Source organism: Bubalus bubalis, chromosome 20 (genome assembly GCF_019923935.1).
Source record: "Bubalus bubalis isolate 160015118507 breed Murrah chromosome 20, NDDB_SH_1, whole genome shotgun sequence".
Taxonomy (NCBI): Eukaryota; Metazoa; Chordata; class Mammalia; order Artiodactyla; family Bovidae; genus Bubalus; species Bubalus bubalis.
The window spans coordinates 38,719,278-38,744,804 of NC_059176.1; the positions used below are offsets into that span (position 1 = coordinate 38,719,278).

A 25,527-nucleotide genomic window follows, 5' to 3' on the forward strand; every position below is an offset into this window, starting at 1 on the left:
TTCTAAACTGTCAAATTGCTATGTAGTACAACAAGTTGGAATATTCAGCTTCTATTTCAGACGAAAAAAATTCACAGAATTGATGTGCCAGTGTCTCCAAGTTTATAGTCTATGGGAACTTGAATAGAATTTGTATCCTATTGTTGTGTGAAAATTGTATAAATCTTAATTATGTTGAATTGGTTCATAGTGCTTTTCAGGTCTACTATATCCTCTTACTTTCCTATCTATTCATTCTATTAATTTTTGACAGTTGATATTGAAACTCCAACTAAAAACCTGAATTTATCTACTTAAAAATTGTAATATATAGTGGAACTAGATGCAACTTTGTTCTGTATTTTCCAAGTCTCCTATAATTGTGTTATCACACTTACATAACTTAAAAAATAAAAAAAAGAATAAACAATCACAGAACTGATAAGAGTCCATGAGAGTGAGTGAATTTCACCATTGACATGGAGACAGTGACAAATGATAGATTTAAAATATTTGCAATGAAATATCTGCTGACAAATAATACAGTGAATAACTACAGGCTTTATACACCTTATATTTTCATAAGTTTTTAAATTTGTCTAAGCCTTGTTCTGCTTCACACGTGTTTTTGCCACCATTAGCTGTAACGATCATAGCAGATTCCACTTCAGCTTGTACTGATTTGTTTTCTCGGCTTCTTAGGAAACAGTCTGTTCATTCAAACTATTCACAGAGGCCTTCTGCAGTCATTTCAAACTTGGCTCTGACTCCTTGAATAAATAAGACAAACTGAACATTATCATTAATAATACCTGTTTACTCATCCAAAGCTAAGGAAGACTACTTGAAATAATTTTCCTTGATTTTAAATTGATTATTGAAGTTGCTTTTCATGCCCTCATTTCTTCTACCCCCAAACCTAACTGTAGTAAGCAAGCTAATTTTCTTAGGACACATTTTGTCAGCTGGTACAATCAAGCCAGATTTAAACTCAATATCAGTAAAACAGTTTTCCGTGCTTGGTTAACAAATGAGCCACTAAGAAATTTACTTCGGTTGCAGATTTGTTTTCATTCTTTACACTTGTGAAGAAATTCTGATGTAATGAGCTATTCAGTTTTAAATACTGCAGATGATACATTCTGTTTTTAATTTTCAATTTTTTCTGATGATTGTGCTCCTGTGGGTTGACAGTAATGTGGTTAGTCTGTTAATGTTGATGTATACTGTATTCTTTTAGTATGGCAGTAGTGTTATTGCATAATAAACACAGTGCTTTACCATCTAATTCAACAACAGAATAATTCACATTCCACTGGATTGATGTTCAGGTTGCATGTCTGCCCAGTTTTTCCCTCTGTCCCATTCTTTCTGGTTCATCCTTTACACAGATGTGGATCTTAAGGGCACCCCCTCCCAACAGTCGTCAGGTGCTTTAAACTTGTCTCAGAGTCTGCTTCCAAAAGAAACAGGAATGTGTTTCTATTGCAAGCGGAGTGGTCTGAGAAGGCAGGTGATGAGATGCAGTTTTGGAGCTGTATTACTCTTTGCTAGGCCAGTTCTGAGGCCCCTCTCACTGCCAGTAGCTGGAATGCAGATAACTCTTTGCATAAAGTAGTGGTGCAGTTGTTATAGCTTTCAGTGGTGGTGAATTGGGATGCTTTGCTTGTGGAAGGGAATATGCTAGGCATTTGAGAGAAACAGAGGAAATAGTTACTATGAGACAATGGCATTGGGTGGCAATTGCTAAACTCTACTGATGCCCTAGACAAAAAATATAAAAAACTAGGAGTGATTAACAGGCAATTTAAAACCTGTGTAAAAGTTGGAGGGCTTCCTTGGCAGCATACAATGAAGCAACCTTTAAGACTCTAAAGGATTCTCATCATTTTTCCAATCAATTCATCAGTGTTATCCCTGAAGACACCAGACTAAACCCAGAGGGTGACAGTGGACCACCCCAAACTCACCCGAGGAGTAGTCCTCCTGCAGCCACCACACCAGCTTGGGCATCTTAGCTAGAGCAAAAGAACACAGCCTCAGGTACACTTTATGTGGACATTGCTTTGGTGAATAAGTTCTTTTCTATGCCTATGAGGAAAGTAGATCAGAAATGGTATGCATTCACATGGAACATCAATGTTACACATTTATAACTTTACTCAAGAGCTATGTTAATTTTCAGCTTCTATAGTAAGACAGCCTAAGAGATCAAGACCATTTAGACACCCTGTAAAACATCACACTGCTCTGTTACATCAGTGACATCTCACTAACTCAGTCAGATGGACAAAAGGTGGCTAGCTCAGGGAAGAAAAAGATTTTATATCAGATCCAGGCTGTAGTCCCAGCAGTACTGCTATTAGGCCATTTATGCTTCCATAGCTGGTATTAATGTTGCATCTGCATCTTGAATCACAGACCTTTATATGGTGCTGTGCCCCCGTAAGAACATGTAAGTCCAGGAAACGAGGTGTGGAAGCAGGAGGGACCTACTTTACCATCACTCTTGTGAGCTCTTGAGGAGCTTCGGCTTCCAGGCCTCACAGCCCAGAGTATTTATTTACTTCCTGGAGTATTTACTTCCATTGAAGTATTTAGCTACAGATGCCACTGCATTCTGGGCACCTTGTATGCAAGGACCAGCAGGCTAGAAGCAGAGTTGTCATCCTGGCCAAGAGTGAGCCACTTGGGTGCTTCTCAGTACTCTCTTGCCCAGTCATGACAATAAATGGACAAATGCAACTACTCTGGGCTAAGAAGGGCCAGTGGTCAGGGGCTTGGATCAGCAGGCAGACCACTGAGCACAGAGGAGGTGCCAGCTGAGGGTAGAGGAACTTGGCATGGCTGACGAGGAAGGAGACAGTGAGTACCAAGTGTGTTCCCCAGAGAGCTGCTGCAGCTGGGGCTGTAATTCATCCCACTAAGGCTCCTCTTTTAAGTTTTCACCAGGAATCCCAGAGAAGCTGCTCCTGAAACTGGCCTGTGGGGAGGAAAGAGGTGAGGTGAGGTGAGGTGTTTTTTCAAAGAGACTGGAAGTTGACTGTGAAGACTGCTCCCTCCCCTCACCTTTCCCTTCCTGCCTTTTCTCTTTGGACAAACATTCTACAACCACTCAGTAAACATGAATCAGATACCAAAAACCATTGACTGGGTCTTGCCACAAAAGCAGCTCATAACTGAGGGGGAAAGACAGATGCCCAAATATCTACAGGGGAAGTCCTCTAAGATGTTTTAGTGCACATGTTTTTCGGTGGTTGCTGACCGGCTTGTGAACATGGAACTGGCCACCACTCCATGAGCAGCTCTGGTCAGTCATCACAGACCTGGACAGTTTTCTGCCTTTTCCTTGGTTTTGGTTCTGCTCTGCCAGGAACCACCTTGTCCCCGTGGACATTGCGCGCCTCTGCTGGGCACAGCTGCTGCTGATTCACTGGAGCCTGGGTGGTGCCAAAGCTGCCCCAGCGAGGGTGGAGGCAGGATGGGGGTGGGGAAGCCTCTCTTCTCTTTTGTGTTTTGCTTTGTCATGGGTGTGAAGGCGGGGAAGGAGGTTGGTTTGTGTACCAATTTTTCCACATCATTTTTAGTAAAATACTCCTTTCAGTTTTTACTTAAAGCACCCTGCCCTCTTCTTTCCACTTCCACAGGACTGTCCAATTGGGAAACTGGGCTGGGAGGCAATGCAGTGATACAAGGAGTCCTAAATGGCAGCTCCTACATGCGGACTCCCAGAGGGGGTCCACAGCTCCAGCCCACCATGTGGGTGCAGACGTGTTCTAAGTAGATGTAACTGGTGTTCAAGTTATGGTCATAGAGAGTAAAGAAGAGGAAAGTGTTCATTCACCCTGGAGGGTTGGAGAAGGCCTTACAGAAGAAATGCCTGTGAGCTTAATGTTTAAGGTGGCATAGGAATCTGCCAGGTGGAGAAGTCTTGCCAAGTCCAGACAGAGGGAAGAACAAGCAAAGTATAGGGCCTGCGAATGTTTGTTGGCTCAAAGTTCTTGCTCCAGGGAATTTATATTCCCATGCAAGCAGATTAGCAAGAAATACAAAAGAATAGAAACGTGTATGCTGTTAGGTGGTGATGAATGCCAACAAGGAAAGTCAAAGGAGATGGCAGAGAGTGCAGAGGGAGGGGGACTGTTTTCTGTAGGGTGGCCAAGGTCAATCTTTTTGAAAATGTGGCTGTTGAACAGAGACCTGAATGAAGTGAGAAACAGAGCCACGTGAGGAGCATTTCAGCCAGAGGGAACAATGCGAGTGCAAAGGCCAGAGATGGGAGCTGCTTGGGGTGTTCAAGGAGCAGCAGAGTGTGTGTGTGTGTGTTGGGGGGCATAGTGACAGGGGGCAGTGGAGAGGAGGGCTTTGAGCAGAGGACATGATTAGTCTGCTGCTTGGAGAGGAGACTTCAGGAGGCTTAGGTATAAACAGGAACACCAGTCAGGGGGTTCCTGCCATGATCTAGGGGAGAGATGATAGGGGCCTGAGGGAAGGCAGCCGTGGTGGAGGAATGAAGACATGTTGGTGGAACTTGTTGGAATTTGTACATCTTTTGAAGGTAGAGCCAGTGGGATTTGTTGGTAGTCTCAACAAGGCTGGAAAGGTAGTTTGTTACAAAATTGGGGACTAAGAATTTCTGAACGTATCACTCCCCTGCTTAAAGTTCAGACTCTGTAGCAAGCCACTCATTGATTTGCTGATTCATCCAACAACTAGTGATTGAATACCTCCTATAAGACAGGCTGTGTGCAAGGTGTGAAGACACACTAATAAAAACAAGCAGGACAGACTCTGCCTTTACAGGTCTTACAGACAGATGGGCGAGACAGACAGGTAACCAGGCTGTTACAACCCATGTGACAACTGACTCCATATACAGGGGAAGTAGTATAGGTGAAAATAGGGGCACATGGAAGAGAGATTTAATTCAGAGTTACTTGTGGTGGTGGTGGGGGATGGGGGGAGAGAGGAAAGTCCAAGTTGAAATATCAAGAATGAATAGGTATTAATATTAAACAGTTGAAGGAATAAAGGGGAGAAGGAGGAAGAGAGTAGGGAGGTGAAGGGAATAGGGTATTGGAGGATTTGAAGGAAGTTCTGTATGGCCATGCAAGATGGAAAGGGGGTAAAAGACGAAGGGATTAGCTCACATAAGGCTTATACCTCACATTAAGGGGGTTGCATTTTATTTTAAAAGCAATGGGGAGCCACTGAAGTGTATTCAGCAGGGGAATCCATCACTGGTTTATCCCTTTGAAAAGCCCTTTGGTTGCCGTGTGAGATGGATTGAAGGGTGGAGAAGCCTGGAAACAGGGAGAACAGTAAAGAAGCAACTGAAGCAGTGTAAACACAGACAGGGGTAGAAGAGTCCTGGGTGGATTTGGGAGCTGTTTGGGGAGTGGAATCTCTAGAATTTAGTAACTGATAGGATAGAAAATGAAGGAAGGAACAAGTCAAGTGTGACCCTCAGGTTCTGGCTTGAGCCGTTGGGTGGAGATGGAAAGCTTTGCCCGAGAAACAGAATACAGGCAGAGAATGAAGTCTGGATGGGAATGCCCAGTCAGTTGTGAATGTGTGGGTCTGAGGTGTTGAGAAACATTCTGAGGAGCTGCCCAGTAGCCAAGTGGATCCAAAGGTCAGGAGAGATTTAGCAGTCATGGGCACTGAAGCCAAAGTGTGGTTGGGACTGAGTAGGGATAGAAGAGGGCTTGGGTGGGGCCGCATGTTACACCCCAATTCAAGACATTTCCCAATCTGCCTCCTTCTATAGGCAGCACACAGCAGCCTGCCCCTTGTTCTGGGATCTTCCTGTCCTGTTCCTTCCTCGTTTGGGCTCCGTGTTTGTTCCCCTTCTAGAACCCAGCTCAAACATCACCAATTCCAGGAATCATTCCTTCCGTAATAGTAATGATACGTTTTCCTTCAGAGTCTGGTGAAGTCAACCTTTCATGCATCCTTTTATTATATTGCCCTGACCTGAAAAATGTGTTTAGCATATTGCAGGTCTTAGCATGATACCTGTAAACAAATGAACAGGCAGACGAATAATTAGAGCTTGAGCGGGGGACTTAGTCGAGAGGACTAGGAAGCCAGGACAGTGACGTAATAAATCTGGTGTAACTGGACACTGCACACTGGGACCGGCAGGCAGTCTGAGCTACCGTCACCCGCTCTTCCTCTGCTTTGCCCCTGCCTTTCCTTATCTAACGCAGCTCCACTTTTGTCCCACTCCCAAGTCCAGCCCCTAACTTTCCGCCCTTCCCATTGGTTGCGCGACCGCCCAATCGGCGGGCAGAAACCTTAAGCTCGCGCTGTCTCGGCTCTCCCGGGGCGCCTGCTCTCGTTCCCGCGTCTCGCGAGCGTAACGGTGCCTCGCGGAGCGTTTGCAGTTCGGTCTGTTCTCGGCTGCCGTGAGGCGAATCGGTGCAGGCACTATGTTCCGAGCCGCGGCTCCTGGGCAGCTCCGGCGGGCGGTAAGTCCGGGCGGGGAGGGCTGAGCCCGGTGACGGCCCGGCCTTAATCTGCTGTTCCTGTGAAGGTCTGGGCGAAGGTCACCGCCATCCCCAGACCTAGCTGGCCCTCGCGCTGGCCGGCCCAGCTTGAACTGGGGCTCGGGTTCAAAGTTTTGGGGGCTTGCCCTTGCTTCCTTCCGGGTCGCCAGCTGGGGGTCGAGGTCAGAGCTCAAAGTACCGAACCTAACTCCCGCTGCCCCTTCGCGTCCTCTTCGCAGCCCTTCTCCAGCCCTCCAGCTTTCCTCTTTGCACTGCTGGGCCGCCAGGTTTTCCACCTTTGGCGGAGAGCGAGCATCTGCGTCCCCGGGGAAACTTTACCCGAGGGAGGAAAATGTCGCCGCTGGGATGCCTTCTTGTAAAAAATAAAAAACTTGAGTTCAGCTTCGAAGGTGTCGTTTCTGAAAGAATTAAACATTTTCCCTGGGCGCATTATGGCTGCTCGAATCCACTCACTGTCAAGTACCGGGGGCGAGGGGCGATGTGGTTTTGGAAACTTGGTCTGCTCTCTGGTAAATGGGACAGTGGTGAGTTTAGGTGATTGTACTGACAACTTTGGCCAATTTGCTTTTTTTAATCCAGCAGATTGTTGGTTAAGTATCTGGGGGAACTATTGGTAGCGCTAAGTTTTTGATGCTTTTATTAGTTACAACTCATGAGTTTACCACATTTTTCTATTATGAGAAAGACTGATAGAAAATATGTTTTTGTCTAACGCTATGGGACACTAGTATTTGGAGACTGACCAGTTACAAGTCAAGTAACAATTTATACTGTAGATTCTGAAGGTTTTCTAATTTACACTTAGGTTAAGTGACAAGATTGCTAAACTTGGGTCAGAAACTTTCCTGTCATTTTGTACTTTTTCTACAGTTTTTCTTGTGCACGCATATTTTCTTTTTTCCTGCTGGGACTTTCTCCTTGACACATAGTTAGCAATCTTTCTAGATATCTGTAGGTCCTTTTCTTGTGTATTCTTTGTTTCATTAAAAAAAAAAAAAAAAAACAACCCACCAACCCTCCATTCCCCCTCCTCCTCATACACAGAGAGTTCAAACCCATATCCTTCAGGTCAGCCTTCAGTCTTTCTCCCAGATATTTTCCTCAGCGGATCCAGACATAAACAAGTTAAAGGCATCGATTTGGAAAAAGTTCCAGGTATCAAAGTGACACTCTTATTGTATACAGTAATGAGAAGGTAGTTTTGTGGACAGGTTAGAAGTCTGGCCTAAGAGAAAGAGTTGTGGAGGGGGCATTTGAGACTTAGTTATTTTATAGTTATTGACTCAGTTATTTGATTTCCCTGGTAGTTCAGATGGTAAGGAGTCTGCCTGCAATGCAGGAGACCTGGGTTCTATCCCTGGATCAGTAAGATCCCCTGGAGAAGGAAATGGCAACCCACTCCAGTATTCTTGCCTGGAGGATCCCATGGACGGAGCTGGCGGGCTACAGTCCACAGGGTTACAAAGAGTTGGACATGACTGAGCAACTTCACTTCAACAGACAAAAAAGTGGAACGACTAACTTAAGTAATCACTATAAACACAGTTTGCCAATATATATGGACAGTATTTCCAAATTTTACTGTGGTTTGCCAAAGACTTTGACCTTTACAACTTATTTTCAGAATTTGAAGTCATGCTAAGTAAAGTAACTCCTCCAAAGTCACTGGAAACATCTGAGAGATTTGAATTTCAAGGATATAGGAAAATAGCGGGCGGGGAAGGCAATGGCACCCAGTCCAGTACTCTTGCCTGGAAAATCCCATGGATGGAGGAGCCTGGTGGGCTGCAGTCCATGGGGTTGCGAGGAGTCGGACACGACTGAGAGACTTCACTTTCACTTTTCAGTTTCCTGCATTGGAGAAGGAAATGGCAACCCACTCCAGTGTTCTTGCCTGGAGAATCCCAGGGATGGGGGAGCCTGGTGGCTGCCATCTATGGGGTCACACAGAGTCGGATACGACTGAAGTGACTTAGCAGCAGCAGCAGCAGGGATATAGTGGGAACACTTCTAGAATGAATACATAAATACACATACATATTTAGCTTTAAAAATTTAGGAATTTCAGAAAAGTTTCAAGAACAGCACAAAGAAATCTCAAAACCCTTTGCTGAATTTCACCAGCTGTTAACAGTTTGGCACATTGGCTTTATTTCTTTTCATATATACATCCTGTTATTTTTCTGAACCATTTGAGATTATATTGCAGACATGCCCTTTACTCCTAAAACTTTTAGTGTATTTTCTATGAACAAGGAGTATACACCTTTCAGTTAAGTTGCTCAGTGGTGTCCGACTCTTTGCAACCCTATGGACTGCAACACACCAGGCCTCCCTGTCCATCATCAACTCCGGGAGTATACTCAAACTCATGTTGGTGATGCCATTCAACCATCTCATCCTCTGTCGTCCCCTTCTCCTCATGCCTTCAATCTTTCCCAGCATCAGGGTCTTTTCCAGTGAGTCAGTTCTTCACATCAGGTGGCCAAAGTATTGGAGTTTCAGCTTCAACATCAGTCCTTCCAATGAATATTCAGGACTGATCTCCTTTAGGATGGACTGGTTGGATCTCCTTGCTGTTCAGAGGATTCTCAAAAAAGTCTTCTCCAACACCACAGTTCAAAAGCATCAATTCTTTGGCACAGTATAATTGGCAAAATCAGCAAGTTTAACAATGATACAATACTATGCATTATCTGGTCTACAGATATTATTCATGTATTACCAGTTGTCTTGTTAATCATTTGTAGCAGTATTTTTTTGTATTGTTTTTTAAATTGAAGTATAATTGATTTACAGTGTTAATTTCTGCTGTATAGCAAAGTGATTCAGTTATACATATATATACATTCTTTTTTATATTCTTTTCCATTATGGTTTATCTTAGGATATTAACTATAGTTCCCTGATGCTCAGCAGTAGGACCTTGGGGTTTATTCATTTCTGTATGTACCAGTTTGCTTCTGTAGCATATTTCTTACTCTGGTCTAGGATAGTCCAGAATCAGGCCTTGCAGTTTAGTTCTCATGTGTCTTCAGTCTTTGTTAGAAAGCTCCTCAGCCTTTCTTTGGCTTTGATGACAATGGCATTTTTGAAGGCGCCAGGCCTTCTATTTTGTTGACTGTCCCCCATTTACATTTGTCCAGTGTTTCCTCTGGTTAGTTTTAGGTTATGTATTTTTGGCAGGAGTTTTACAGAAGTGGTATTGTGTTCTCAGTGGATCATACTGGGAGGCTCATAATGTTGGTTTATTCCATTGTTGGTGGTATTAATTACTTGGCTAAAATGTTATTCAGCAGGTTTCTCCACTGTCAAATTACTACTCCTCCCTTTGTGATTTTTAACTAATTTATGGGGATATACATTGAGACTATAACTCTTCTGTTTCTCATCAGCCTTTCACTCACTAGTCTTATCTGGTGATGCTTCTTGCCTGAGAAATGATTACTGTGATGTAAAATGGTGATTTTTCTAATTCCATCGTTCCTTCTACATTTGTTAGCCTTGTATTATTATTTATGAACTCAAGAAACCGTGCTTCATTCAGTAAGTTATAATCCGTTCAGTTCAGTTGCTCAGTTGTGTCCGACTCTTTGCGACCCCATGAATCGCAGCACGCCAGGCCTCCCTGTCCATCACCAACTCCCGGAGTTCACTCAGACTCACGTCCATCGAATCGGTGATGCCATCCAGCCATCTCATCCTCTCTCGTCTCCCTCTCCTCCTGCCCTCAATCCCTCCCAACATCAGAGTCTTTTCCAATGAGTCAACTCTTTGCATGAGGTGGCCAAAGTACTGGAGTTTCAGCTTTAGCATCATTCCTTCCAAAGAACACCCAGGACTGATCTCCTTTAGAATGGACTGGTTGGATCTCCTTGCAGTCCAAGGGACTCTCAAGAGTCTTCTCCAACACCACAGTTCAAAAGCATCAATTCTTCGGCGCTCAGCCTTCTTCACAGTCCAACTCTCATATCCATACATGACCACAGGAAAAACCATAGCCTTGACTAGACGAACCTTTGTTGGCAAAGTAATGTCTCTGCTTTTGAATATGCTATCTAGGTTGGTCATAACTTTCCTTCCAAGGGGTAAGCGTCTTTTAATTTCATGGCTACAATCACCATCTGCAGTGATTTTGGAGCCCCCAAAAATAAAGTCTGACACTGTTTCCACTGTTTCCCCATGTATTTCCCATAATCCATTACTACTGTTAAATGTTTTGGTGGTCAAGTTGTGCCAGATTTCTGAAGTGCAAGTCCCTTCAATCTGGCCTGTTTACTTACACTTATGAAACTCTAAAGTCAAAATGGCTTATCTGACTCCGTACTCTAGAAATTAAAAAAAATTTTTCTGTAGTTAACTGAATAAATTTAGAAAGATACATTTCTACAAAGTCATATTTTTAACAATAGATTAATCTACTAAAAGATTTAAAAGATTAAGATGTTAACATGACAAGGTGAATATAGCTAACACTGCTGCTGCTGCTGCTAAGTCACTTCAGTCGTGTCCGACTCTGTGCGACCCCATAGATGGCAGCCCACTAGGCTCCTTTGTCCCTGGGATTCTCCAGGCAAGAATACTGGAGTGGGTTGCCATTTCCTTCTCCAGTGCATGAAAGTGAAGAGTGAAAGTGAAGTCGCTCAGTCGTGCCGGACTCTTAGTGACCCCATGGTCTGGAGCCCACCAGGCTCCTCTGTCCATGGGATTTCCCAGGCAAGAGTACTGGAGTGGGGTGCCATTGCCTTCTCTGATAGCTAACACTACTAAACTATATATTTAAAATTGGCTGAGATGGTAAATTTTATATTTGTTTTTCATCACAGTCAGTGAAAAAAGAAAAGAGATACCTTAAGCTGTTAGAATGTAAGTTAAATGACTCACATTTGGTATCTAAGTTACGTTTCCATTTTGGCTTATCTGTGGCCTTGAGCAAAGTCCTTCATCTTTGGAGAGGGCTCCTCAGTGTTACTTGTTAATGAAAGTGTTTTCTATCCAAAACAAAGAGCTGAGGACCACACTAAGAGGAAAATAGGTAGTTAATGTTCTTGCAAGAATATTAATCTGAATTATTAGTATTATTTTATTCATTTGCATTTAAGATTGATTTGTCGACTAGTAAGATACCAAAGGGACTGCCCTGGAGGCTCATTTGGTAAAGAATCTGCCCACAATGTGGATCTGGGTTCCATCCCTGGGTCGGAAAGATTCCCCTGGAGAAAGGAATGGCTACCTGCTTCAATATTCTTGTCTGGGAAACTCCATGGACAGAGGAGCCTGGTGAGCTACAGTCCATAGGGGTCGCAAAGAGTTGGACATGACTGAACGACTTATACTTTCAAGATACCAAAGAGATATTTTACACAGAGAGTACAGCAACACTTTCAAGGTTATTTGAATCTGCCTATTACTGTATTCATTCCCAGACAGGAAGGCATATCTATTATGATTCAGAAGCTATGAAACTGGCATGAAGGAACATGACATTTTTCAGAGTCCATGGTTTATCATTGATGAATGAGATTGAACTCTGTAATTCACATGCAGATTTTAATTTCTTTTGAAGGAAGAGAGAAAGCCAACTTTGATGTGGTACTGAAAGATTTATTGCATGAGGTGAATTAAATAAAATTATGCTGCTGCCAACGTGTCTACTTTAAGCGTCTTGTCTGTTTTTAAAGAGAAGTAAATTGACTGTGTTTTTAATAATATAGTCAATGGCATATGACATTTCTAGTCATGATTAAAAGCTACCGTATTTTATTACTAAAGAGGTTAAAGTAATTTAAAGTTCAGAAATGTAATATACATGTTTAAATTACAAAAGTTACATTAAAATAGGGATGGGTAACTAATTATATATTATTTGTCTTTTTCAGTAGAAGTTGAAAGATTTTATAGTTAGTACCTGCTTTTTAATTTTTGAGTTAAACAAAAAGACCTCTGCCTATTTACCATAACCCCATTTAGTTTTCAAAGGTGGTGGGGGAGGTAGATTATGTTTATTCTTACTACTTTATGTTTTGAGTAGGTTTGTAAGGGTAAAGTAGGGAGTTAGGGTCCCAACTCTTTTTCTTCCAACTCCTGTTGTAGTTCACTACAAGAACATACAGTTAAAGGGGCTTCCCAGGCTCAACAGTAAAGAATCTGGCCGCAATGCGGGAGACGTGAATTCGATCCCTGGGTCGGGAAAATTCCCTGGAGAAGGAAATGGCAACCCACTCCAGCATTCTTGCTGGGATAATCCCATGGAGAGAGGAGCCTGGCGGGTTAGAGTCCATGGGGTTGCAAAAGAGTTGTACATGACTTTTTATCAGCAACAGCGATCCTTGGTTGCTCCTGAAAGAACAGAAAAACAAGCAGGATCAAAAACTGTTAAGGCTGAATAAGAGGACGAAAGTGTGCTCATTGAACTTTAGCTATCCAAGGTTGATGGTGACTTTGAAGAGATTGGATTCAGTGTTGAGTGGAAGTGAAAGCCAATTTGCTGTGAGTAAAGGTTCAGAAGGAGTGAGGTGAGGCAGCAGAGTTTGTGTGTAAGGACTTTGTTCTCAAGAAGTCTAGCCTTGAAAGGGTGGGGAGGTGATAACCTCTTTAAGCCCTATCCTTGAAGGATACTGTCTCGTAAAGGCCAGTCAGCTTAATAAGGGTATACAGCTGGTATGTAAAAGAAAAGTTCACTTTACTACTTGGAACTAAGTCTAGTCAGTAAGTTCAGATAAGTTCCCTAAAAATATGATGGAGTGGGAAGACTTCCCTGGTGGTTCAGTGGCTAAGAATCCGCCTGCCAGTGCAAGGGACACTGGTTTGGTCCCTGGTCTGGGAGGATCCGGTATGCCATAGGGCAGCTGAGCCTGTGTGCTCTAGAGCCCATGCTACAGGAGAGAAGCCAGGACAATGAGAAGCCTGCACACTGCAACAAAGTTTCCCCTTCTCCCCACAGCTAGAGAAAGCATGCACACAGCAGTGAAGACCCAGCACAGCCAAAAATCCGTTTAAAAAAAAAGCATGATAGGTTATCTCTAGTGATTTAGCACGTTTGTGTACTGTTCTTGGTAGACACACATATTAAAGTACTTAGATAATTATCAATGGCAGAAAAATGGTTGCTTTTTAGTTTTTGATCATTCTGGAGGAAACTTCTTAGTTACTAAACATTCACAGAATGTCCACTATGTATCAAACTCAAAGATACATACTGAGTTCACAACGGAGAGTGAGACAGACCTGCTGCTGCTGCTAAGTCGCTTCAGTTATGTCGGACTCTGTGTGACCCCATGGACGGCAGCCCACAAGGCTCCCCCATCCCTGGGATTCTCCAGGCAAGAACACTGGAGTGGGCTGCCATTTCCTTCTCCAATGCATGAAAGTGAAAAGTGAAAGTGAAGTTGTTCAGTTGTGTCCGACTCATTGAGACCCCATGGACCACAGGCTACCAGGCTCCTCCATCCATGGGATTCTCCAGGCAAGAGTACTGGAGTGGGTCGCCATTGCCTTCTCCTGAGACAGACCTAGTCCCTGCCCAGTGCCTTGCAAACAGACTGGGGAAGACAGACATTGAACACATTATCTTAAGAGTGGTCATGAAAGGTGTATAGGGTCTTTGGGGAATATGTATTGGGGGAGAGAATTAATCTAGTTAGGGAGCTGGAGAAACCTGTGAAATTACTTTGTGAACTAAGGTGAACTACAACTGTTGTTAGTGGGTAATGAAGTAATAGTAAGGGTAAAGGATTTTCTTTAGGTAACAAGGTCACTTCATTTTTGAGTTTTGTCTGTCTTAACTCACCTGTTTACCTTTGTTTTAATTTAGTACGTACTGTATGTGCTCTTTTTTTTTTTTAAAGAAAATTTTAAAAGTATTTTAAAGTCTTTATTGAATTTGTTACAATACTGTTTCTGTTTTATGTTATGTTTTTTGGCCTCAAGGCATGTGGGATCTTAGTCCCCTGACCAGGGATCCAGTCTGCACCCCCTGAATCTTAACCGCTGAACCACCAGGGAGCTCTCTTATATGATACATATCTTGCCTTTTAAACATGGTATTATTTCCAGGATTGAATTTGAAACAGAAATAAAAGTGCATTAGTCATATTAGTTTGATTATTCAAAAAAAAAAAAAAAAGCCCCAAATAAAAGCACATCTAAAGCCTGCAGCCCCCTTGCTTCAATTCTGGGCAAGTTTGATGGGCCATCCTAGTTCCAGGGTTCCCTTGTGAGATCAGCTGAGAGCTTTTTAGTGGCTGCATTGCAGAATTGCAGTTCAGCTGCTTCCGCTGTCCGGTTATATTTCCTTGATGCCTCATGGGGAGCCAAGAGTGCTCCCCAATAAACTTCTTCCACACACACGCACACACAAAAAGATTGATGAGAAAACGGATGGTGGCACCAGTCTGCATTAATTAATTTAAGTAGCAGTGTTTTGAAGAGATTGAGATTCTTTTCTGAGCAGCTACCTTATTGCATATTTCAACAGTTATCTTTAAATGTTGAAGATTTGGCTTCTTTTTTCCTCAGAAACAAAGAGGGCCCTAAAGTCTACAGATGCAGTGGATCACAAGGTAATAAAACAACTTGCATTTAAAAACCCTTTCAGTAATGGGACCTGTACTTTTTGAATCTTTTTGTGATATTCTACACCACTTGTATTTAAAATAGGATTTTAGCGTTGTAGGATTTTTAGAACTGGAAAAGAGGCCTTTGAAGTCATCTTTTTGACCAGTTCTATTATTTTTAGCAGGAGAATATTTGCTAGGTGAAGTATTACAGGAATGACCCATATATAAAACAGCTAAAAATGGTAATGCTTTGAGAACTGTTAATTACAAACCTCAGATCTGAGTCCAGCTACCTGGACTTTAACCTGGTTCTTTTCTTAGGGCTGTAGCCATTAAGTTCCAGTTCCTCCATATGTAAACTCAAGGTAGTAATAGTACCACATAATAAAGGATTTTTGAGTTTTGTTTTTTTTTTTAACAGTTCCCCACCAGTGCTTTTCAGCCCTGCGTGCCTAAAAAACAAAATACCAATATGCCTATGGCTCAGGGAGAGGGGCACCAGGGCCTGGGCGGGGAGGCTCAGAGATCCGATTTTTTAGTTTTAAATACAATTTAATCTTAGTAGAGGGCTTTGATCCCTGGGTTGGGAAGATCCCCTGGAGAAGGGAACAGCTACCCACTCTGGTATTCTTGCCTGGAGAATTCTTTGGACAGAGGAGCCTGGCAGGCTGTAGCCCATGGGGTTGCAAAGAGTCAGACACGACTGAGCAACTTTTGCTTTCCTTTCTTTTTCAGCGGGCTCAATAATATTAGTTTGGTTAATTTGGGTAAAGCAAAGTGAGGGAGCATTCTGGCAGCCCTGCCTGCCTGGTGCTCACTTTATCTACGTGCTGGTTCCAGCGGTGCCTTCCTGGATAGAGTATAGTTTGAAACCCTTCAGTTTACTTTGTCTCCCTCAATTTGAAGATGAAGAAACTGAGCTCTGGTTTAAGGAATAACATTTTAAAGGCCACAGACCAATTTCTTCTGCTGCAGGCTACACACAGCTATTATTGCTGAATTAAGCTACATAACCATGTTTAGGTTCTGCAGCTTCTCTTGAGGTGGTATGTGAGAATAGAAGGTAGAATATTGAATTAGAAGAAACCTTAGTGAATTAAAAGAAGACTTAATATTAAACTATAAAGGAGTCAGTTGGTAAAGTAATGTGAAGTGTCTTAGGATATATGTAGTGTTTAGTCAAGACTGGTCAGATAGATGGACCGAGTAGTTTCTTATATATTCTTTTGTTGTTGTTTATTCTTTAAAATTTTTTTGAATAGCCTTTTAAGAAGAATATGCAGTGTTCCCTTGGAAGTTCTGAAAAGCTTGACAATTCCTTAGGAAACTACCCAATTTATCTTATTATAGAACTATAATTTATAGCAAATATGGGCCTTCTGCCACCAAATCCTGGATTTATTCTTTAAATGGCGATGAAAGCTCATAAATTTTATGGTAAACGATATGTGAAGCATAATCAAAAATATGGTGTCTGATATATATTGGTAATAAATAGTTTGTTACTGGCAATTCTTGTTAAATGTGATTTGAATCATAAATTATGCCATTGGATTCTAATTACACAGTTCTTTACCGTGTGCTCCTCTGATTAAAAAAGAAGTACCATGTAATTCTACAGGTGTATATCAGAAAAAACATTGTTCTAGACAATGGAGATACAAAAATGAACAGGCATGGTGTTTGCCTTCTAAGAATTTTCATGCCATCCTAGGAATTGTGAATTGCTACAACTTTTCTGGAGAACATTTTGCATCAATCAATGTTAAAAGCCTTGAAAGTGTGTCTGTCTCTGAAAGTGTGTCTATCTCTTGATCTAACATTCCTGGATTTTGTCATAAGAAGTGAATCTTAAGATGTGCATAAAGATTTCTAACCTTAACCATAAAAATTCTCACCTCCTGTGAGATTTTTTTTTTTAATTATAAAAACATAAAATCTATACAGAGACTTGATTCAGCAAAAACGGAAGTCTCCTTTTCTCCCCCTTTCTTGCTCCCTTTGAGTAAACAAAAAAAGGAGGAAAAAGATAAATGTCACCCACTAATAAACAATGTATCAGTTCTGTCCTCTGGCAAATTCTTCAGTGTCCTCTTCCCATCCTCATTCTGTGGCTTTGGAAGCATTTCTACCCCTGAATCTATGGCCCTCAGCTCTGGGATTGGTTCATCAAGGATCAAGGAGGCTTAGAGGGCTGAGGAGAAGGAATGGGTTGCAGTTGTAGAGGTAGGAAGCTTAGGGGAAAAGGGGCCCCAATCTTGTTGAAGGTTGTACAGAATCTGATTTAGTCATCTATGAAAGCAGAGTAGCTGAAGTAACCTGGCCAAGTTCCAATCTGAACTTGTAGTCTTACTGGACTAAAAGGATATCTCATCTATTGAGGAAGAGTGCAGAGAGCTATGAGAAGGGTCATCTCTGCACTGTTTATAATCATAAAAAATTTCTGGTAACCTAAAATGACTATGCAAACTAGTTGAACTGGTATGCCTAAGTATTAATTAAAAGATCAAAGTGAAGATGTTAGTTGCTCAGTAGTGCCCAACTCTTTATGATCCCATAGTCCATGGAATTCTCCAGGCAAGAATACCAGAGTGGGTTGCTATTCCCTTCTCCAGGGGATCTTCCGGACCCAGGAATTGAACCCAGGTCTCCTGCATTGCAGGCATATTCTTTACCATCTGAGCTACCAGGATATGTACAATATAGTAAACAAAAAATATGTATTCTGTTGATTTAGTTGCATGACCAGCATTGTAGTCCTGTGCCTGGCTTCCCTTCATTTATAACCTTCTTATAAAATTCAAGCTCTGGGTACATTTTATATTAGGCTTTCTTCATTCCAACACCAGATCAGAAGATTATTGCTGAATTCAAACCACTGAACCATGACATGTGATCATCACTGCCTGTTTTTCTCATTGCCATTTTCCACAAGGACAGTTCTCAGATTTTCTCCTTTCCTCAGGCCTGTGGTGTGCTTCCTTATCCTTTCACATGTCAGAACACCTACACTTCCTTCCATTCTTCCTCTTGATTCTCTTATGATCTGCAGCTGCCAACATTTAGGCTGTCTTCATTAATTGGAAACTATTCTGTCTTGTAATTGTGTGTGAACAAGTCTTATTTCCCTTGAAAACTTTGAGTGCAGGGACCATTCTTGTTCATCTTTGTGTTTCTGGTGTTTGAAATTATTTCAAATGACCATGAACTACATGTTAGTTTCTCGATAGCCCACAGTACCTCTGGAAGGATTTTAACTGGTTCCAGGATACAGCCCCAAAGCTGTTTTGAATTTGAAAGCATATTTAAACAATTAAAACTTTAGCAGAATTGCTGTAGTGTTGTATTGTAAAGACAGATTTACATTATCAGTTATTTTGGTATTAAATTCATTTTACCTGAAGCAATAGAACTTTAGTAGTTGATTACATTATCATTATTCCTGGATATACTCTGCTCTTTAGTAGTATTGACTGCAAGTGAATGTAATTGGTAGTTGATACCTAGTTTGAGAATGTCTTCTAAGGATTTTCAATTCAGATACATAAATCAGTTTCTTGTTGAACATAGATTAGTGGGAAAGTTGTTTGGAAATAATAAAAAGATTTCTTTCTAACAGTAGAATACTTTATTAGGCAGGAATATCAGTAATAGAGTGATAGATAAAAATAGCCCAGTTTTGCTATTGAGCAAGTATTTATAAATACATTTATAGAACTGAGTATTGCATACACTTCTCTTTAAAGCACACCTGCTTACCAATTAGGGCAAAAAAAAAAAATTATACTGCAACATTGTTTTCCTTTTTTTCCTCTTTTTAGACCTCATTGCTACGATTTCAGAGTACCCTGGTGATAGCTGAGCATGCAGATGATACCCTTGCACCCATTACATTAAATACCATCACTGCAGCCAAACATCTTGGAGGTGAAGTGTCCTGTTTAGTAGCTGGAACCAAATGTGACAAGGTGAGAAATCTTTAAGGTCAACCATAGCAAATAAAATTGCCATCAAGAGACAGGGAAAGATGGCGAGAGTTATAATGAGGACTGTAACCCAAACTGGGTCCTAAACCTCATTAAATGGTCAGTTTCACAACCATTACTGTGTGTGAAAAAGAAACTAAAAGATTTGCTCACTAGGCATTTTGTCTTTTGAAATGAGGTGGAATACTTGATTTAGTTCCACTGGCACCATCACGTGCCATCAGGTACCAAGTAGAGAGAGAATATTTGAGTCCCCTTAGAGGTTAATAGCCAATCCCTTTTTAGTATTGATGAATATACTTGCTAATTGCTTTTAATTCCTGAAAGTGGTAAATCTGGAAAAAGTATCATGGGTGTTAATTTTTAATTGGTGTAAGAATTCAAATGCAAGGACTTTCCCAAAACTACAGCTGGTACTAGAAGATGTTCTTTGTTTGGTTGTTGACATAAGACAATGACAGCTCTGTAAACTAACCCCCTGGAAAGGAACTCTAATGAGGTTTGCAGAATCTGTGCCTTTGGACTTGAGTGAAGTTGAAATCGTGCTGTCATTAAGCTTATGCACCTGGAGCCACCAGTTGCCTGTCTCACCATACAGGATCTGCCAGTTGTGTAGCTGGGGGCTTGGAGCTCAGGGGAGGAAACCCAGAAGAGAGCTTGTTACTTTTTAGACAATTTAATTTATTTTTTATTACATGGCATTGATGCAGAGCATGTGATATAATGCAGGTTCAGTTAGTATTGTTTTGGCCAATTTCTTACATGAAATCGGTATCTTAAAATAATGTATTCAAGCAGGTGTGTGCTTATGTGGATTTCTTTACCTAAATCCTGCTAACAACTGTTGACTCTTGCATAGTTATAAAAGATAGCTAAACTATCTTTTTGGTTGCCCTACTTTCAGATATACAAGTTCTGGATTTGATTTTTTTTACTGTGATTTTAATTAATCTAATATAACTTGGAAGATATATCATAGACAGCAAGTAACTTTTCTGTGTAGTGCCTGAAATAAGAGATGGATTTGATAGTACAATATCCCCTGCCAGTGAATACCTGATTCAGAAGAGTTGCTTTTGCACGGCCTTCTTTCTTGAGTGAATGTTGTTGGAACCTCGCCCTCCTTTGAGGGAGGGCAGAAGGCGTGGTAGACCAGAATATGATTGCCATGTTTCTGCTAAAACAGAAACCGGTCATGCTGTACTTAGAGATTTAAAAGAAGGAATTCTAATGGCTTTCTGTATACAGAAAATCTGAGTGGTCAAAGAGCTTTCCCAGAACCCCATCCTGATTCTAAACAAGAGAAAAGAGGAATTAAAATAGAAAATATTTTGCTTCATTATAGATAAATACATGCGGATGGGCAGGAACTCAGGGGTTGACAGTGGACTGTTTTCTGTATAGTTTTCTAAGGTTCTCTATGGTTTTCTCTATGGCCCAGAATCACTGATTTTAATATCAGCAGAAATTATTATTGTCAGATAAAGTGCAGTGGCTTGCATACCAGAGTGGTTAAGTCTTGCTCTTTAGTTCTCGGAACCTTAAGTCTGAAATGTATTGGCTGTGTCATTATTATGAGTGAAAGAACCTAACCATTTCTAAAATGATGGACTTAATATTTGTATTGAGCAAAAGGGAAGAGCATGATATACAATAACATTTGAGTGGAGAGCGAAGTTGATTTTGGTTTATCAATTTGTACTTTTTTCAAGGCAAGAATTTTTGTTTAGGGTCAGTGGACCATAAGATCAATTGGCTTAAGGTTTTCTTTGTTAAATAATTTTCTTTTATTCCTAAGAAGCCCTTTTTCTCATAAGAACAGTTTTTACAGTGGCCATTAAGATTTTATACTCTGTTGAATCTGTAATGGTGGCTCTATTAGTATTTTTCTGTTAGATGGATAATTAAAAACTTTTATTCATAGGTGGCACAAGATCTCTGCAAAGTAGCAGGTGTAGCGAAAGTTCTGGTGGCTCAGCATGACGCATACAAAGGCCTCCTTCCAGGTGAGCTTTTCCAGTGGGAAAAAATTAATGTCTAAATTATGCTTCAAAACTGAATATGAAAATATTATGAAATGTGTTTATCAAATGTGTTTAATTCTCAGAGGAACTGACACCATTGATTTTGGCAACTCAGAAGCAGTTTAATCACACACACATCTGTGCTGGAGCATCTGCCTTTGGAAAGGTGAGAAGATTGAGAATGTGGAATCTGATGTCACTAGTTGGAAGGGTTAGATTTCAGGGTACTGAAAATGTACAACAGACTTTGTTTAGACAGCTAATTCTGGCTTTCAGAATTAATGTAATAGTTTTGATAAAATTTATTCTTTCAAGATTTTGCTATAATTTCTGTTAAAATGCTATCTCCAGGCTTTCAGCTATGGTCATAGAGACAGCTTTGTTCTTTTGAGACTTTGTCATAATTTTTTATAATGCCACTTCCAGATTTTGTCATGGGGAAAGCTCTATTTTTAAATGTATTTTTCTTAAATAACAATGTGGAACTGTCTGAACGCCATTTGAATTAGTAACCCATTATAAGAAATGGATTTGCTTTGGTGACTGGTGGATATTTAGAAAGGCCAAGTTTATCTATTTGAGAGATTTGGAAAGGGCTGTGTAGTGGTTAAAGACATCCTTAGGGTAGAGAGAAGTGTAATCTGATCACATGCATTGTGATATGTCTGAATGTGCTATGAGATGGGTCGTGGTCTGCATGAGTTATTTACCTTCCTGAAATTTGTTTTCTGATATGTACCATGATGCAGTTTGGCCAGCTGATGTCTACAGTCTACCAGTTAGAACTATTAAAAGATGGAATGGGTTTTCTCTGTAGCAGTTGTCATTTTCCTTGGAAACGGTTAAGTCAGAGGCTTGACATCCAGCTACTGTATTTTGGGATGTTGCAGATCAGCACTGACTAAAAGATCATTGGGGACCATTCCATCTATGAGGGTTTTGTTTCGGGGTTAGATGATTCAAACAATTTCGTGCGTCTTGAGTTTCTGTGATGACAGTTCACTAAGAAAATTGTTAAGCCAAGAAAGGGTGTTTGTTGTAGCTGATTCCCTAGATTTTATACTCTGGCTTTGACTGCTATATGGGTGTTTTGAGAACAAAGGTCACATAACAGTATTATAGCTGGTGCTGCAGCTTCTGAGTGGATTTGAAATGAGGAAGAGTCCATCAGGTGAAGCTAAACGATTTGCTCTGTAATAGGTCTTCACCGATTGTCTTTTTAAGATACCACAGCTTTATACTGGTAATCTAGAATTTTAAAACTGTCATCTTTTTGTGCATCAAAAGAACACTGTTAGTTATTACCTCGCCTTCCCTGAAACCATGTGGTGTAGCCTGTTAGATAGTGTTGAGAGGTATCTGTTTACTGTCCATCCTTTCAGGACATTGAGACGTGTGCCTTGAAGTGCTGTGGTAAATTTTGTTTTCAAGATGTGCTAAAGTGAAACAAGGAATAGTAGAAGTACAGAAAGTATTAAATTTCAAGGAATTAAAAAAAACTGTAAAACTTTAGAAAGAAATACAGTCTGAATACCGTAAAATTTGTGTGAGAATCTGCTCAGCCAGGTAATAATATTCCAGTTGTATTTCCTGAACAGTTAAAGAAGGTGCCTCAAGGAAAGAGTTACTTACTGAAGCAGGCTTTAAATGCTGACAAATTTGGTTTGTTTTAAAAGCAGGTATCTTCTAAATGTCTTATTTACCAAGTTAGAACTATGTTTAATGGCATTTTAATTATTTTCCCAAGCCCTTTATTTCCTATAAAATCTTAATTTTTTTCTTATTGTGGATTTATAAACTATGGTACTTTTCAGTAGCTCTGTTATTATGGTTGAAAGGAAATTGCTATATAATATAGGTAACAATAGACTGAATATTAGAAAATCTTTACAGTTGGAGGATGTAGCAGGAGGAAATTTGACTTCAACTTTCAGTACTTGTTGGCATCAATTTATATAGAACTGCTTATTAGATACAGGGTAGAGAGATGAGAGGAGAAGGCAATGGCACCCCACTCTAGTACTCTTGCCTGGAAAATCCCATGGACGGAGGAGCCTGGTGGGCTGCAGTCCATGGGGTCGCGAAGAGTCAGACACGACTTCACTTTCACTTTCACTTTTCACTTTCATGCATTGGAGAAGGAAATGGCAACCCACTCCACTGTTCTTGCCTGGAGAATCCCAGGGACGGGGGAGCCTGGTGGGCTGCCGTCTATGGGGTCGCACAGAGTCGGACACGACTGAAGTGACTTAGCAGCAGCAGCAACAGCAGAGAGATGAGAACTGGAGACACACAGCTTCTGCTCTCAGGGTGCTTATAAACTTAGTTGAAGGTTATATAATATGTATATTAAAACTTTTAAGACAAAATACATGTTAGTGTCAATAACTGTACATGCATGTGAGAGGATGCAGAATAAAGGAGTGATTAGAGGATGGTCCTGAGAGAATTCTTAGAGGAACAGAGAGGATTTGGGGATGGAATGAGGAGAGGAACTTGAGTGCTGTTACAATGAAAATTCACCTGCTAGAGTTGGTTTCATGTACAGAGTTTAGGAGATGCCATAGAGTAAGCTCTGTGTAGAAAGCAGCGGGGGATTTACCCTTTCTATTCGTGTGATAAAAGCAACACTTCACTTTTAAAATTACACTTAGATGATGTCATCATCTAAGAGAAGCTTTGCATCTAGAAAGTATGTGTATTCATTCTTCACTAACTGATTCTGTTTTAGAGCCCAAGAAATTTAGATAAAAGCACAGAGGTTCTCTTCCTCTTACTGTGAGGTGAAGTAACTAAGCCCTGGGGTTAGTGGGGCTTGCCCAGTGATCCCTGCTAGTGGGAGCACAGTCACCACATGTGTCTATTCCAGAGATGTTGTATGCATATGCAGAGAAAGCATATACGTGTGTGTATATATATATAGAGAGAGAGAGAGAAAGGTTGTACTTTACTTTTCTCATTTTTAAAATTATATGGATTTACTATAATTTGTAAACCTATGCCCTATTGATGGACACTTTGGTTAGTTTTTATTTTTTTAAATGTAACATCACTTTTTAAAAAGGTGAACATGTCTGATTTGGATTTTTTTCTTTCATGTACATTAAGTAAACATATAAAGATGTTCTTTTTTAGTATTTTAGAATTTTACTACTCTAAATATTTTTCTATCATATCTAGATTCAGTAATCTATAACTGTCACACTTTGTAAATGATCATTAAAGCAGATGTCATATCTCATAATTGAACGTGCTGAGTTAAGGTAGTTTATTGCTATAAACTCATAAAACTCTTAATGTAGTTAGAGTAATGATCAACTCTTACTTATGTTCAAAGACTATCCAAAAAGTTGTGCTTGAAGCTGTCGTGTATCTAAAGATGCACGTGAAATATAAAATATTCAAAATAAAGTTTCTATAGAATTTGCTTTTAGAGAATGTTATTGCTAATATTTTATAGCCATCCATCAGCATGTATGTGTGTAACTCACTACTTATTTTGCTTTTAGAACCTTTTGCCCAGAATAGCAGCCAAACTTGATGTTGCCCCTATTTCTGACATCATTGCAATCAAATCACCTGACACATTTGTGAGAACCATTTATGCAGGTGAGTACCCAAGGAAAACAGTTAATCAGTATGTTAAATTTTTGAAAATTCTAAAAGCAGAAATTAATCTTAAAGATAGGATTTTGAAGCATGGATCATCCTAAAGCTTCCTGAAGAAAATCTTAGTGTTAGATCTATCTTAGTGTTAGAATTGCTGTTGGACCGTGATAGAACATTCTCTCTGATAGAGTTAAAACACACTTTTTTCCTTCCTGGTTATTCCATGTACAGAGTGAGATTTTTCCAGTGATCAATAAAAATTAGGTTTCTTTTTCAGTATATTTTGTAAGTGGCGCTTGAAAAAGAAAACTTTCTGTTTTTTTAAAAATAATTTCAGTCTTCTTTGCTGCTTCTATTTCATTTCTGTCTGCATTAAGAAATGCAGTTCAGTGTCTTTTTAGTTGACTGATCTTTTGCTAAGCACACTGGTCTCTGGTGGGGCTGGAGAAGGCAATGAACTCTTTGATCTTTCTGATTGAACTCAAATCAAACCTCTCATCTTTAGTAGTGTTTAAAGGGAAGTATTTGGTCATAGTTTAGGTCACTCTTAATGTAATTGCTAATCCATAAGAAATGTCTCAAATCCTTTAAAAATCTGGGTGCGTCACACTTGCCGTCCCTTATGCCCTACCGTGTTTTCACTTATTTCTTCCCTTAGCAGGCATGGTAGCTTTGTCTTTATTAAGTTATTGCAGCTCATGTTGTTAAGTTACTGATCATGTTGTTTTTGAGAAGAAAGCTTTTGTTTATATTCCTTTTAGGAAGAATGTACCTGATTAGTGTGACAGCCTTTTCCAGTTTGTTTCTTCCATGCAGGTCAGCACTTGTTCTATTTTTAAAGACATCCGAAGTTACCTAG

At 40.5% G+C, this 25,527-nt stretch overlaps 1 protein-coding gene and 1 long non-coding RNA gene across 2 annotated transcripts in view; one reads left to right on the forward strand and one right to left on the reverse strand.

Annotated features, from left to right (window-relative positions):
• Positions 1–303: 303 nt before the first annotated feature.
• On the reverse strand, positions 304–6,412 carry LOC112580926. Its single transcript, XR_003105278.3, has 4 exons — positions 6,279–6,412; positions 2,853–2,962; positions 1,950–2,070; positions 304–749 (listed from the first exon to the last, which is right to left on the reverse strand). It is a non-coding gene; the product is annotated as an uncharacterized LOC112580926 (long non-coding RNA).
• Positions 6,293–25,527, forward strand: part of ETFA (electron transfer flavoprotein subunit alpha) — a 70,147-nt gene continuing 50,912 nt past the window's right edge. The window contains exons 1-5 of the mRNA XM_006044406.4: positions 6,293–6,452; positions 18,871–19,017; positions 20,960–21,041; positions 21,143–21,225; positions 24,569–24,668. Coding sequence (XP_006044468.1) covers positions 6,414–6,452; positions 18,871–19,017; positions 20,960–21,041; positions 21,143–21,225; positions 24,569–24,668 — 451 coding nt within the window. The 5' untranslated portion in view covers positions 6,293–6,413. The remainder of the gene's footprint in view (positions 6,453–18,870; positions 19,018–20,959; positions 21,042–21,142; positions 21,226–24,568; positions 24,669–25,527) is intronic.